At 35.7% G+C, this 16,720-nt stretch overlaps 1 protein-coding gene across 1 annotated transcript in view; it reads left to right on the top strand.

Annotated features, from left to right (window-relative positions):
• BMP5 (bone morphogenetic protein 5) overlaps positions 1-16,296 on the top strand; it is a 138,875-nt gene extending 122,579 nt beyond the window's left edge. Inside the window, exons 4-7 of the mRNA XM_075202518.1 lie at positions 7,251-7,448; positions 9,952-10,028; positions 13,353-13,463; positions 15,226-16,296. Of these exons, the coding sequence (XP_075058619.1) occupies positions 7,251-7,448; positions 9,952-10,028; positions 13,353-13,463; positions 15,226-15,375 (536 nt within the window). The 3' untranslated portion in view covers positions 15,376-16,296. The remainder of the gene's footprint in view (positions 1-7,250; positions 7,449-9,951; positions 10,029-13,352; positions 13,464-15,225) is intronic.
• The last annotated feature ends 424 nt before the right edge of the window (positions 16,297-16,720 follow it).

Here is a 16,720-nt window from a genome sequence, read left to right as displayed (position 1 = left end):
TATGGATATATATATATATATATATATATATATATAGCTATATGGATATATTTATTTACATATATATATATATATATATATATATATATATGTATATATATATATATATATGTATTTATATATATATATATGAAGTCTCCGCCTAAATGAGACGAAACGCGTTGAGGTTTAATTCTAAGAGCCTGCTGACTTATACCTAATAGCGTGGCAGTGCATGAGGTTTAATTCTAAGAGCCTGCTGACTTATACCTAATAGCGTGGCAGTGCATTCCGTGCTGAACTTGGCTGAGGATTATTTCTTAAGGACTCAGTGATCTGGATCTTTGGTAATGTGGTAACGTGATAGTTACTGAATCCTGCTGTCCTGTTCCAGCTCAAAGATACCCAGATAAGCATATATCTTAATTTTTTAATGTAAGTGTACACCTGTATTTTACTCTGCAATAAATGTGTAACCATATGGTATTACACTATGGGAGTCTTCCCCCTTTTTTTCCTCTACATAAACGTGGCTACCACTGAGGATATATGAAGTGTCTGTTCATGCTCCTGTAAGTGTTAAGAATAACACTCCACCAATTTGAAGGAGAATCAAAGCTACTCTATGGAGGGACCAACTATACCTACAGATAAGCTTTAAAGTTCTTTTATCTGGTACGCATATTGGTATGGTGTTGGTGGTTTTGGAAATACCTCCTCCTTTGTGTGTTTTTTATCTTTACTGAATCACTTCTAATACCTGAGTGTCTATGCCCACTTGGTGATTTAAATTCTGGCTTTCGGTACACCTATCTGTATTGTTGAATACAGTATTATACTATGTGGCGCCCCTTCCTACTTATTTTGTTTTACATATACATATATATTTATATAATATATATATATATATATATATATATATATATATATATATATATATATATATATGGTTATTGGATTTGACTTAGCAATCAACGTAGGTCACCGTTGAATTGGGCAGGAAAGTTATATATGTTTTGCTTGAACCATCCATTTCAACTTTGTATAGACATATCAAACAGCATGTAAAACAATGTACCAATATTCAGCTCTAATGTTACAATGTGTTTAGGAAATGTGCTTGAGAATTCTTGATGTATTCTGTGTGCCATTAAAATGTATATTGCCAAAAATGTCTGGCAATATGTTGTCAAGTGGACTCTTTGCTAATTGCAAACATTCACTTTGGCTGCAGCCAATATTTCATAGTTGTCCCTTAACACAAAAAGAGTTAAAGGTGTTGTTCTTGGGACCTTCCTCAAAAATTGGCCTGCAGCCCCTCTGCTCCTCATGGTTTCTATTTAGGAGTTGTCATCACCACCTTTAGTTTTAGAACTTGGCAATCATACACTCTATAAAAGAAAAACATCTGGGTCTTCTATGTCTTAAGGCTTATAAAGGAATCTTACATTATGAATTGCATTCTGATTAATTGGAATGTACCTTTCAAGCAAAATGATTGATAATTTACTGATATTATTCAGTTTGCTGTATCACAGCGCTGGGGCCATTGGCACTGTCTGTGTGACATATGTCTGTGCTCCCTGTGTTTGGGTGGGTTTGCTCAGGGTACTCCATTTTCCTCCCACTTTACAAAAACATACCAGCAGGTTAATTGGCTTTTGAGAAGGTTAAACATAGTGAAGCTGAGTCATTAAGGAGAGCGAAGCAAAAAAAAAGGAGTAACTTTGCACCTGGGCAAAACCATGTTGCATTGGAGGGAGAGGCAAATTTAAAATGTGGGGCCAGATTTATTGTTTGGGTAGGGCATGTCCTAGAACAACTTTAAATTTCAGTGTAAAAATAAAGCTATCGAGTATTTGTGTGCTAGATGAAAAACAGCCAGTATTTAACTTATGTGCAAAATAATAAACTCATTTACACCCCCTGCATTGTAACATGGTTTGTCCCAAATAACATTTTCTCCTTTTTTTGCCTTACTTTCCTTAATGACTCAGGCCCAGTGTGTATATTTGTGTGGTATAGACTTAAGACTGTAAGCTCTACTGTGACAGGGATTCGTGTCAATGAATAAATATTCTCTGTAAATTTCTGTGGCCTATGTTGGAGCAATATAAATAAAGATAAATAATAATAATAATAATAATAATAATAATAGTAATAATAATTATAATGTCCTGTACTGTGCAGAGCTGTATTTTAACAGATATAATTATGTCTGCTGTTGTTTTTTGCCCCTGCTGTCATGGCTTATGCGTAAATACCATTAACTTTTCTGGAAACAGACATATTTTTAATTAGAATCAACATTATGCAAATACAAGTTCTTTAAATCAGAAACTCATTATTCTGGGTGTTCCTAAACTCTAGAAAGAAAGAAAAAAGTTTAAGTTTTGCAGCTAATCTGTCATCTTGTAATATGCATAGACATAATTCCACAGCACCTCCTCCCCCCAAATGTGTGCATGATATCCAGTAAGGAGAATGATATCTATGTATTCTAGTTGCATTTTACACGTGTCCATTTTCATGGTGATACCTGCACTGCTAAAACAAGTATCCATCTTTGAGATGATATTTAAAATTGCTAAATAAATTAATAAGGAAAATAATTCCATGGGCTGTGTGGGGTAAATGTAATTTAGTGTATTTTAGATGTAGTATGATGCTTCAAATTACAGGAACAAATGATCTGGATAACTCTAAGTCAAATCAACGTCCTGTTTTATATTTTTTTATTATTAGTAACAACTTGAATGGATACACTGATACCATTGTTTCCACCCTCATTACCTTTTTATCTACCCATTAAACTAATATCACTTGAATAATTGAATTGCTTTCCATCCACATAGAATTACCTTGTTCAGCTTTCATTTCCTAATCTGTCCATAAATAAATGATATTTTGTATACACATTTACAACTTGATAGGCATTCAGTTACTACTTTACTATTGTATTGCATATTGTTCATTTTAAATAATATATTCAATGAGTGTTTTAGATTGTAAGCTCTGACAAGCAGGAAGGTACTTACCGGACAATGTATAGGTGTCTGTTATCAGTGCAACTTACATACCAATTATATTGCATTTTGGAAAATATTTTTCAAGAAAACAAAAGTATTATAGTCAGTTAATGGTATGCAGTCAATTTTGTTTATTTTTATGTTGTTCATCGTGGGAAAATTCAAGCACAGCACACAGTATATGACCTATTTTATTTATTTAACGTTGCAATTTTAATAAGACTTTCACAACAGCGCACATATTCTTTAAGTTAGAAAACATACATCGGTATACGGAAGCTGCTTTGTCAGTGTTACATAAGGACACAATTGTTGGCACTTACTGTAACAGTGCAAGGAAAGGGGAAATAAGACAGCTTCAGTAAGATACATGTATGTTAGGATTTCCATAACTTTCTTCCATCTTCCTAAAGTAAAATATGGATGTACAGATACAGAACCATTTTTAATTCTATATTTGTAATTTCAAAATATTTTCAGCGGCATCATTGCTATATTGATTTAAGTAGCTGTTAAAACGGTCCCATCTAAGGTGACAGAAGTTTGGTTGTTTAACTCTTACTGCTTTCAGGTTGATCTTGCCGTGCCTTGTGTCATCAGATACATCTTAAACCAATTTAAAGTGCAAAACACCTGAATAAACATGTTGTATAAGTGTTTATATATTGAAGTGGGTCAGCTCAAGGTATGGTATTTGGCTAGGACTCTTAATTTCTCTTTTTAAAGCAATAAGGCTGCCAGAAAGAGGAAGTCTGAGCTGAATTAATACATTTGTTACAGTGGAAGCAGAATGAATACGGTTTTAACCACATATCAAGCTGCCTCTTTCATTTATGTCCGTGATAGACTTTTTCTACAAAATATAGGCTCTGGCAAGAAGCCACTGTAAGTTTTTATTTTAAACGAAAACCTGGATGGTTATTTGTTTAAGGCTTACATCTATGATTACTTGTGAGTTCTTTTCTCTACTAGGATTTTGTTTAATATTGTTTCACATTTGGGATGCAGATGCCCACTAATCGAGCTCGTAGCTATTTTCCATTGCTTTGCTAGAGCGATAGCTATCTGAAATATTGAACACATTTTTCCAATGTGTTTTAAAACAACCATTGAGGACACTGATATTGTCCAGATCGGTACATAGCTCTCTCTAAGTACCTTGGGTTTTAAAAGGACCTCTGTGTCCCACTCCTTTCTCGAACAGCTGCACAGCTTCACATGACACTGTCTGCGTTTCATGTGGACACACAAAGTTATTTGAGATGCCAAAAAAAGAGCAGGTTTATTTGTAAAAAATGTCCCTGATGCAATTTAAGTGACTTGTTATATTTTTCTTTGTTCCAGAGAGAGGTACAAGTGTAATTTAACAAGATCAATAAAAACCCAAAACTACAAAACTCGTCTGAAAACAGATAACTTGTGAAAGCAATTTAATGCAATCATGTTCTTTTATTACATTTTTCATCTTTCTTTATTAAACTGATTCTCATGACATTTGTGAACAAAGAACATGAATATTATCAACAATTGTAGTAACATTGCGTATTATTATAAATATATTCTTTGATGCTGATGTGCCAAATCATCTTGAAAATATTCCGAATGAAGCAGATTAGACTAAAATAAATATACAGGTACACTTTGGCATATTGTGCAGTTTAGAGATAAGACGTGCACAACTTGTGGGTCAGAATCTGTTGTCAGGTTTCCTGATTGTCAGATATGCAATACATTATATTGAGAACTGCCTTGTAAGGATCACAAAACAATAAAACATTTTCATGTGGAGCTCTTCTAAAAGTAAGGTTGAAAACCGATGTTTCCAAGATTGATAAGTGTGAAAATTTGAACTCTATCAGCTCCTTGTGCTTTTAGAGTTCCAGTAAACTATCTTTGTGATTACATCCAAAATTGCCTCATTCCATTATATTTTGTACACATACTGTCCACTGCCAATATATTATTTCATATTTGGTGCAATTCATAAAATGGTCTTATCATTGGGTTGTCTAATGACATTATATGCTTTGCTTCATAGCACTATATGCATGAAAATAAACAAATAATAGAATTTCTGTACAGCAGGAGAGATATGAGTCCTGGAAAATAATGGTTCCGGAGCAGACATAGTGCTGTCTAATAGCTTGACTTGGAAATACTTTTTAGCAGTCTCAATTTTTCCAGGACAGTAATGATGTTCAGCTTCCTAAAGGGGTATATCCTGATCTGAATTAGACTTGGGAGTAAATTTATCAAGCTGCGGGTTTGAAAAAGTAGATATGTTGCTTATAGCAACCAATCAGATTCTAGCTGTTATTTTATAGAATGTACTAAATAAATGATAGCTAGAATCTGATTGGTTGCCATAGGCAACTTCTCCAGTTTTTCAAACCCGCAGCTTGATAAACTGACCCCTTGGGGTGGACGGACCTGATAATTGTTTGGCTGGATTGGGGAGTTGATTGGATCGATTGGGCGCCCAGCCTAATTTGTCCTGATTTTCCATTTGGGAGTGTTAGTTGGTATGCTAAATCTGAGTTATTCTGCTGTGTGGTCTAGAGGAAGCTGGCCTGGGAGAAAGCATGGCACATAAAGGATTAAAGGCTCTCTTCCAATTACAGCCAGAGTGGAACTTTGTTTTGTTTTTTTGCTAATTACATAATGCACAAGACTCTATAGTCAAACAATAAAATGTCAGTTCCTCTTTAACCTCATCGAGACCGAAAATGGTTTACACTTCTATGATCAGACTCATTTTCATTCTTCTGTGTTGTGTCAGTTTCACTGGAAATACCTTTATCATTTTTTTATTTTACCCAATCAATTTTTATTTAGTATTTTGTTATTTTCAGTACAAATAGAGGTTTATTTTGGTAATATAATATAATGTTATAATAATGTTATATTATGCAATATACTATTTTATGTCCATTAGCTAGGGAAAACTAGTAAGAAATATACTTTTCCATAATGTTTCTACAAGGGTACTTTTACATATCTAGAGTAATCCCAGAACATCAACCTCAAATGCATTCTTCAAATTATCTCTGAGTCCATAATTTTACATTATGGCATCAATAAAACCATATAGGAGTTGACTGAGGACTGAGGTTGACTACAGCTTTTAGCTGATGGTTAGATGCACAATTAGCCTTAGAAGTAAACACACCATGAAGCTGTAATATTGCACCTTGGCAAGTCCATGTTGCGTTGCACAGGGGCAAATTTAAAATGTGCTGACAGAGTTAGAGAGCGAGAGTCCAAGCTCATCTCTAAATCACAGTGTAAAAATAAAGCTGCCTAGTACTTCTCTGCTACATGCAAAAAACATCCCCACATTTTGAAAAATAAATACATGGATATAAGCAATGTTCCAAAAACTGCATCTGTTTTACTCTAGCATGTACACAGCTTATAGAGTAATATTAAATATGTCAGACATTTTGATATATAAACCTACTTTGACATATCTAAATAGAAATATGGTGCAATAAAATATGTTAATACAATTACCAAGTCTGAACAATAGTTGTGATGATTATCTAATGCATTCAGTGTGCTAGAAATTCATTGTGTTTTTAAAGACAAGGTCACTCATATAATAGAAGCTCAATAACTGTATAGTCAACTTGTTAAAACAGTCATTTTCTTCATAAATCTGATCATGATCAGTGGAGTCAAAGGTTGTTTAAAAACAAATATATCATATAAAATGTATAGAATAAAATGAAAACCTCACTTGAACATGTATATATATATATATATATATATACATATATATATATATATATATATATATATATATATATATATATATATATATATGGTCTATTAACGCTTGAAGTTGGAGGTATATTTTAAGATCAAGCAGCCAAGTAAATATGAAACCAATCACTGTGAATTTCTTCTTCAGCTCCATTACACATAATTGTCTTACATGCTTGATGTCAGGATGTAATGGGGAGGAATCTACTTTTAATTTAACAAAATTCCTACAAGGATAAATATGTTTATGTATGTGCAGCTTTACTGGCTAAACGGAAATTATTTTACAATTAACCAAACCAGCTGTGAACGTGTAAAGTAGAAAGAAGGGCAAAGTGTAGTGAAAACATGAGTAAGGTTTCAAAAACATATTGGTAACATTTTCAGATGTCATAAATCTGTTGAATCAATTTGTCTACATGTAACTGCATAAGAATGATAGTTGAAAGTGTTATTTATAGTTTCTTTGTTTTATAGGTAGGAGCGTCAATGTTAAGTCAGTCGGTCTTGTTGGGAGACATGGGCCTCAATCAAAACAACCTTTTCTAGTTGCTTTCTTCAAAGCAAGCGAAATACTGCTCCGCTCCGTCAGAGCTGCAAATACAAAAAGGAAAAAGCAGGAGAAGAACAAATCTACAGCTCAGCACGATGCATCAAAGATACCCAGTATTGCAGGTAAGATATAAATAAGTGTTCATCAAGTGACATTCCACATATGTATTTATTTTATTACAGGTAACACCACTGCAAGCTGTATATGTATATATATATATATATATATATATATATATATTATTATCGTGTGCTTATATAATGCTTACATAATGGTTAGAATTATTTTAGGGTTTAGGTATGATTAGATACACTGTACCTAAATAGAGTACATGTTAAATGCATAGCCACCATCACAAAGGATGAGCTGTGTAGGTTCGAGCTGTCCAAGTCTTGTGCCCCAGTCTGGATCAGTAATAATAATAATCCACCAGCTATTGGTTGGGCCCATGGTCTCTCAGCTAACTCAAGAAGTGGATAACTAGATCCCATGCTTAGCAGCTCGGTCATAACTGACCTGTAGCGCCTGCGGGGAACAGGACAGACGCACACAGATGAACTACTTACCTTACAAACGCGTCAGACGGGTCACCTCCCGTCCGCTTCCGATGTACCCCAGCCGCTGTTCTATCCCAGTAGACCAGCGACCGAACCTCTGTCACCTCCAACCACTTCCCTCTGAGGAAGAAACAGAAATCAAGGCCGTGCCTACCAGGAAAGGGCTTTCCGAGACCACGGGAATGAGCGGAGACACTCACGTCAACCTCGCTTGCAGCCACCTCGTTTTTACTCTTGTCAATGGCGCGGGACTACAAGCACTTGAGACCAGGAACAGTCCCTCCTCAAGTACTCCACTCACCTCTCGGTGAGGGCCTAACCGAAAGAAGGAATAGAGCATTCTACTCACCGGGCACTCCAACTTCCGGTCCCTGTTTTCCTGCTCCTCCCCGACAACTGTGGATGACAGACAAAACACAGCCTCCCTCTACTCTACCAGTGAGGCTAGTATGTACACCCATAGAACTGCACTAACTAAAAACAGGCGACCTGACCCTAACAACTAACTAATGGCCGGAAACGCAACTTGACTATATAACTGGATGTAGTGTACTCCCTCTACTCTATGGGGAACACCAGCCGGTGTTCATGGTCTATTCCGGAGGGCTGTTCCTAAACCCTCACCCAGGTCGTACCGAGAAGACTGTCTTCTCGCTATGGGGTCACCCACGGAATCCTAAGGACCGGTCGCACAGGGCACGAAAGAGGCTCACTGGAACAGCACACCACCGGAGTGTCAACAGTCGTCACTGCTGGAACTCGAAACAACTGCCTCCACTTAAGCAGAACACCTGTCCCAGTCCGGAACCGCCAGAGAACCTGCAGGAACTGAGGACTGGAACACCCAAATAGAACCACGGGCCGGAACTCAAATAAGCTGTGCTGTACTGCCAGTGAGATACTTAATCACTACCTCTGGAAACCAGCGCAACCCCAGGGACCTACGGGACGGGAAAACTACTGTGTGTTCTTCCCTTGCTATGTGTATGCTCGTATCTACACCCTGTCCCCACAGTACAGGTTATTGCAGTAAAACAGCAAGTAACAAGAGCCTACCTTTAATGGGGGCCTGACGTCTTGCACCTGTGAAGAAACACACAGCACAGCCCAAATACAATACACAATGAAATATTCGCCACACAGACGGAATAATACTTTGCTTCTGTACCTGGAAGGCTGTCACGTAGTGCACACACCTGCTATCCAACCAGACGGTTTGGTATAGCACTAACAGGAGCCTTCTGCTCCGCTCATTGGCTCGCCGCGGCGCCAATCTTTTGAACGGCCGGAGGTGAGCCGTGATTGACTCACTTATCCGGCCGCCGATTGGTCAGTGAGAGAAGGCGAGCCCTGATTGGCTCATCCTCCCTCCGCTGCCAAAACCTGCGGAGAAGAAGAAATACTCACCGCTGGAAAGCTGGATCGGTGAGTAGCCTTCCCCTTCTTTTTTCTTTGCCCTCTTAATGGTGACAGCAGCCAGGACCATCCTCGCCCTCTTCAGGGGCACATCAGCAGCCTCCGGATACATCTTCACCCTCTTCCCGGGCACAGCATCCGGAGCCAGGGGGCACATCTCTACAGACCTCTGGAATGATAGGTGGTGGGGCTGTCCATGTCACAGCGGTTGCTTCTTCACTTTAAGTGTCACCCAATGAGCAAGGCAACAGCAGTTGTTGTGAAAGTGGTGCCCAGCCCTATAATAAATACGTACCGTAACTATTTAAAAACCCCACAAACCCAATATATGTCCATATGCCTGTAATATAACTTGCGCATGCCATGTTTAGGTATGTGGCGTAATATAGTTGATGGAATGGGGCTTAAGATTTAATGGGAGGGAACCCACATGGATAAGAGTGCTGCACTGGTGTCTAGAATGTGTTTAATTCTGAGTGAGCAAAGATAATAACTGCAAAGGTATAAATGGCGCAAATATAAGGTTATATTTATAAAGTGGCAGAAGGGACTAAAAACTCCACATACAAACAAATAATGACAATATAAGAGATTTAATTAATTGAAAAACATTGTTTTTGCCCCTTAATAATTATGTCATGTTTATCTACAGATTACAATACAAGTGAACAGAAGCAGGCATGTAAAAAGCATGAGCTCTATGTCAGCTTCCGTGACTTGGGATGGCAGGTAAGGGTGTCATGTGTGTAGTATGTTTTTAGTTGCTTTTTAGCTACATTAGTTAGTAACAACATTTTTAACTGCAAATTAAAACTGTGGTCTGATTTTGTTGTTGTTTTTATTATGTGTTGAAAATACTATTTAAATAGTTGAGAAAAATATGTTACTCCAACCAGATACAAAGGTCATTTACGGACGCAAAAGAGTAATTTCTATATGGTGACCTACTCATGTGCAATTGCTCCTATTTTAATGGGAAAACCTTTGGATTCTGAGCAGCAAGATGATGGTGTACTTGTGGGTGCATAAGCCAAAGGGAGGAGATGGGTTAATCAAGGGCATTCATTGCTAAGTGCAACTGCTCCTGTAGTGCAGAAACAAAATTTAATTTTACAGGACTATTTATTATTTATTATTATTTAAATGATATAACGGTTGGAGAGGGCACATTTACAAGACAGTGCCCTCTTTTGTGAGATATCATACACACTTTTTCTTTAATTCATTGTCGCCTCTTAGGTCCTGGAGGTCGTTCCCATCCCTACTTATAACAGGATACCCTCTGCTTCTTCCACTTTCACTTCTGCTGGAAGCTGCATTTCTAGACATAATTCAATTAATGTGATTAGATGTCCCCTTAATCTACTGTTAATTTAAGACAAAAATAAAAAGAATAAAGTGGGTGGCCGTAAGGTGGTAATAGGGTGTTTGGTGTGACGTTATTACTGCTTTCTGAATGTAGGCACAATTGCATAGATGTAGAGTTGTTGCTGGTCTGCATATTTTGCTGTTTGTAAATGACCCTTACGATATTGTTATTGCAATAACTTCCAACAAATCACATTGAAAACAATATATCTAGTACTATAGTAGAGTATATTAGACATCATGGGCCTGATTCATCAAGGCTCGCCTTCTGAGCGAATCCCTTGTTTAGTATTATATGCACATATTCATTAAAGCACAGATCTCAAGATACGGGTGCTGTTGAAATTGAGGGCAGGTCTGCTGTGCTCTACTAAATAAATTGTTGCAGGATACGTCCAATACCTATGTGGATTATAAATTTGCAAAAGAATGCACAGGAAAAGAAAATGACTTAAGGTCACCTGTTAATAATAGGCATTAATGATAAAACAGTTAAAAAATGTTTTTCCCTATTTATATTTTCCATTTATTAGGATGTTGTTAATGTCTACTGAACATAAAAATAAATTTTTGCACTTTCTCGTGTTTGCAAACACATGTTATAGCATGCATACAAGACTGTCATCAATACTGATCAGGACTTAGACTAGTCTTGTAGCTGGAGCAAGAGGTACGGCAGAAAAACAAGTACATTTGAGATGGCCAGAGCTGGATTTGGAGGTGCTGCGTGCACTGAGTTTGACATGGCCTTACTGTACATTGACTCCCCCCATTCACTCCCCAAAATCATAGGTTGTAGTAAGTGTCCTTTGCGTTCGACGACGCAGTGGACAGGGCTACGTTCACGGATCGGGGCATGCACACAGTGATTTTGTGTAGTATGAGATCACAATCGGCAGATATGTGCCTTTTTGATTCAGACCCCATGTGTATTAGAATATGATCTTCTGTGCCTGCAAGTGCATTATGGGTAGAGGAGAAATATTAAAAGTAATTCTGTAAATGGCTGTTGTTGATAAAAATCAGTTTTTCCTTTGTAAATAATTGTGTACATAATATATTTTATTGATTTTCTGCTTCTGAATATGATACAATTAAACAACATGCATGACATGTTTATAATAAATTAAATTAATTACATTTAGTATAAATTAAGCAACAATATAAATGGTGTAAACATACAAGCCATTAAGTTGTAACTTAAATTCGATTCAGGACATATACATACATGTTAACATGTCTAACATTTTGCATTGCATTTAAATGACAAAAACAGCCTGCTATTGCTTTAACTTTATGTACATGTGTTACATAGTCTACCTCATAAATGACTAATTGGACCATACGTAGAAGTCATTATCTGCTTAATAAATAAACTTTACCTCTACAAACACAACATTTGTCAGCATTGGCACAAACAATACTACAGGCCTATTGAATAGTACCAAAAATATGATGCCAGCCTTCAAAATCATGTTGACTTGATGGGCAAATGTTAGATAGTTAACCCAAAAAAACGGCAGCAGGATCATACCCAGAAGTCACCGTTTGCAAACCAAATGGGTTATTTGCCACATGATTAAATAATACTAACACCCAAATCTAAATTGTAAAAAAAAAATCCTACTTACATGACTCACGCGTTCACAACGTTAACTTGCAAGTGCTCTACAAGCATTTACTGGCTTCAAATACGCTTATGTCTAGGGATTTTTTCCCCCCAGTCATTTAGCATGATTACAGTACCAAGCAAACAGTGATTAATATAATATGTGAGTAGCACAGGATATAAGATGCATCTGATATTTAATTAAGCTGGGAAAAGACATAACTGCAGAGTGCATTCTACCTTTCTACCTCAAGATGGAGTCTTTGTGTTTGAGACAGGCTGTGTGGTCTGGCACCTGTTGTTGAGCACACCTATCGTACCATATCAGGTTTATGTTAACTGATGGGGATAATGTGGCATACTCTGATGCATTGGCATAATTTAGACAAGGTCTGGATCTTGCCCCTTGATGCTGCTGATTTTCATCACTTGTCTTAATAAGTTCTAACTTTGTAAAACTAGGGCAGTAATGTGGTGTCAATTTGATTTGAGACAAGGTTAAACAAGCTTTAAAATTGTTGTTTCCGATATTTGCCCAAACAAGTTCAGTAAGGACCACAATGGGCTCTACAGTTCCTCAAATAAATAACTTAATCTCGGCATTGTGCATTCTTTAAAACGCAGTCTGGCACATTATGCTTTTGTACATGCCATTGTCATCACCATTATTGCATATTCTTATTGGAAACAAAAGTAATTATGAATAAGCATAGTTGTGAAACATACTTAATATTCTTGAGTATTAAATACATATGGAATGTTTATTTTATATGGTATATGCTCGCCTGGATTTAAACTTTTTGGCTCCTTAACCTACTCATGTCTCAAATCTCCATAACCTCACTCTCTTATGTCCCATCTGTATAAAGTAAAAATAATATATTCTAACAGTATTTAATTGTATTTTTTGTTTATTTTTGTCTTTTTAATTGTTTTATATTTTTATGCTGCCAAACATGTGTGTGCTGCCTACTGCCACTGAAATTCTGTCACCATAGGGCCAGGGTATTATGGTGTACCCCTTGCTACATTTCCTGTTTTAAAGTATGTGACTCTTGTTTGCATTTTGGTTCAAGGATTGGATAATAGCTCCAGAGGGTTATGCAGCCTTTTATTGTGATGGAGAATGTTCATTTCCACTCAATGCTCATATGAATGCCACTAACCATGCCATAGTGCAAACTCTGGTGAGTAACTGTAATTTTTAGATACAGTTAGTGTTTTCTAAGTATATTCTACACTTTGGTAATATATGTTTGAATTTGACATATAGATTTTTTTTTTATCACCTTTAGATTGTCAACTCTAATGTATTGTATGTGCAGAAATTTTAAAGCTCTATGTAAATCGTTATAAATACTGAATAATAAAAATGTCAAGATTTTGGGAATATATGATGTGCTTGTAAAATATAATAATAATAATAATAATTATTATTATTATTATTATTATTATTATTATTATTATTACTTTTACAAACATTTGAGTAAGTAATAAAATATTATATTTTTTAAAATATTTATTTTAGTGACTAGAGAGCATTTTTATACAGCTCTACTTTTTTTACTTTTTATATACATACAAATGCAATTTGTTTCTATTGTTATCACCTGGAAAAGGAGATTAAATATTTCTTTAAAAAATGTATCCTTGTAAAATTAATACAACTATTATCATGTATGATAATGTGCTAGCTCAGGGAATAGTCTGAGGCTTGTTCCCTATAAGGGAGCATGAAACAAGTGTTTTACCTTCACTTAGCATCTTCCAGGGTTATTGACAGTGATACTGGGAAGAGCATAGAATGGGCAGTGAGAAGAGTAAAATTTGCTTGTCAATGTACTGTCATCACCATAACCATCACATTGCAATTAATAATTCCCCCTTCTCTCTTCTAATGTATTAATAGTAGTTGTACTGTATTTCTGTTCCTAGTGAGGGATTAAATCAAATAATGTGTAAAATATTTCAAGCTATATAGGATAGGATATGTTTACTTAGGGTTGGCCTGTAGAACCCCCCCCCCCCAAAGTTATATTATTCATCCATTCACATTTAGAAACCTCTGTCTGTGTACCATTGAACTAAAACTTCAGTCAGAGCATTTCTTCCATGATGCCCAAGTTAGTTCCTCCATTCAATAAAGTTTTGTGAAGGGTGAATACATTTCTGAGCACACCACACAATGCTCCATCTACAGGCCAAATTCTCTTTCTGTGATCAATATTGAATTGAAATATTAGCCATAAATGCCTAATCTCTCGGATTGTCCAGGAGACTCACAAATTTTGGGGAGTTCTCCCAGACTCCAGGAAGAGTAGGCCACCCTCCCATATCTTCTTGCTAAGAAAGGGATCATCATAGTCCCACACTTGTCCCTTGGACCTCACCTCTGGGACCATCCGGGGTGGCGGTATAAAAAGTATGCAAGTATGATATTAGCTAAAGTTTTGGTCATGAGATGTACTTTGACTCTCCCCATTAGACCAAACAAGATGTTTCCTCTAACAAGCTTGCAGGCTTATAACATCATAAGAGTGTTAAACCTTTAATTAATTCTGCTGAAAGCCTTTCACTGACAATGTCTCTAGATATTGAAAAGCTCAGTATTTATGAATTTTGAATGGAGTTCTTGAATGACATTAGAATGCTCTATTTTAAACCAAGTGTCAGGACTATGTGAAACAAAGGGTTGCTTTTCCATTAGAAAAAGAATAAGACAAGAGTGTCCCTGATCTCCTTTGTGTTTTGGCTTATGCACTAATCCACCACAGACATTGGCTGATCATTCTCCTGTCATAATACAGTTGGATCAGTAATTATGATAGATATTTTCCTTTTACAAGTTGATTATGCATAATCCTCATTTGGAATTTTTAACACACAATTAAATATTAATTTTACCTTCAGGGAATTATGTAAATAAAATATTTGTTTTTCTCATAACAGGTCCATTTGATGTTTCCTGAACATGTCCCCAAGCCATGCTGTGCACCTACAAAGTTAAATGCCATCTCTGTGTTGTATTTCGATGACAGCTCTAATGTCATTTTAAAAAAATATAGAAATATGGTTGTTAGGTCATGTGGCTGTCATTAAGTTACAAATAAATTAATCTATAGCATTATAAGCTACATCATTACATGCAGTGAAACAGCTAGGAAAATGCATTTTCAATACTCATCATAATATACATTTATGTGTACAGTGTTATGTATATATTAGAATTTTGTAATTTATTTTGATATAATGCTGCATTAATTAAATGTGCCCTAGTGACAGAATTTGTTATACACCATCGAAATGAAACATCAAATCCTTTATTTAAGTCAGCCAGGATGAAACAACTTTCTATGACCGGAAGCCACCATTTGTGTTTACCAGAGATGTAGACCTAGTCTAGGAGAATTTATTTTCACTTTACCCATACAAATTACCATGTAGTATTTATTTAGAAAATAACATATATGTTTTTTTAAGACATTTTGATTAGTCATATATTTAATATTTTTCACCTGCTTTAGGAATTAAAATAATTTTGTAAAAAATGATAAAAGTGATTTAAAAGTGATTCACTTTATAATTAACCAAATAAGCAAATAATTTCAAGCATCCCAATAGTAAAGGATCTTTTTTAAGGCTTATAAATAATTTCTTTCAACGACTGTTTAAAGATATCAATTGAAAATTCTCTCATACATTTTATGTATTAAATCAGCATGGGTTACAATGGAAAAAGTGACTGCATAGAGTGGTACTGCCTATTCACTAAGCACATTAATAAGCACTTACTTAAAATCTATCATAACACTCCATTGAAAAAAACTATTTCTCCTGGATTATGTGCTATTAATGAGCTTAATTAATTTCACTCACTGTCTGCTTCACCAGTTTTGTTTTTTGTTTTGTAAAGATTTCAATTACATGCAGGATAACTCAATTATTTTTGTACAACCATTTTACCTCAAAAAAAGGATAATCTATATCTCATTTGTTACACATACTGTTTTAATAGTCACAAAATTGTCCATAAATAAAAAAAAATGTTTCCAAATTGCTTCTTTTGTGATTTTATTTTATTTAACAACATGTGTAACGTAACATAAATGTTGCTTATCAATACTTGGTGTGGAAACTTCTTTTTTTCCAGCTAAGCAGGTGCTTAGAGAGCAAAGCAGCTCATGTTATTTTGAAAGCAAATTACATTTCTGGCATATAATACACGTTTTTACATCTCAGCATGCACACACTCTACTAATTTCTAGGGATGTGCACCGGCGACTTTTGAGGTCTCGTGTTTTGTGTTTTGGATCCGGATTTTCGTTATTTTTGGGGTTCGGATTTGTCTCGCAAAACACTTGACGAAAGGTCTCGGTTCGGATTTAAGGTTTTGGATTCGGATTTTTTTGGAAAAAAACATAAAAAGTTTAAAAATCAAGTTTTT

This window comes from Mixophyes fleayi, chromosome 3, assembly GCF_038048845.1.
Source record: "Mixophyes fleayi isolate aMixFle1 chromosome 3, aMixFle1.hap1, whole genome shotgun sequence".
Classification (NCBI taxonomy): domain Eukaryota; kingdom Metazoa; phylum Chordata; class Amphibia; order Anura; family Limnodynastidae; genus Mixophyes; species Mixophyes fleayi.
This window is presented reverse-complemented; position numbering and strand designations above follow the sequence as displayed.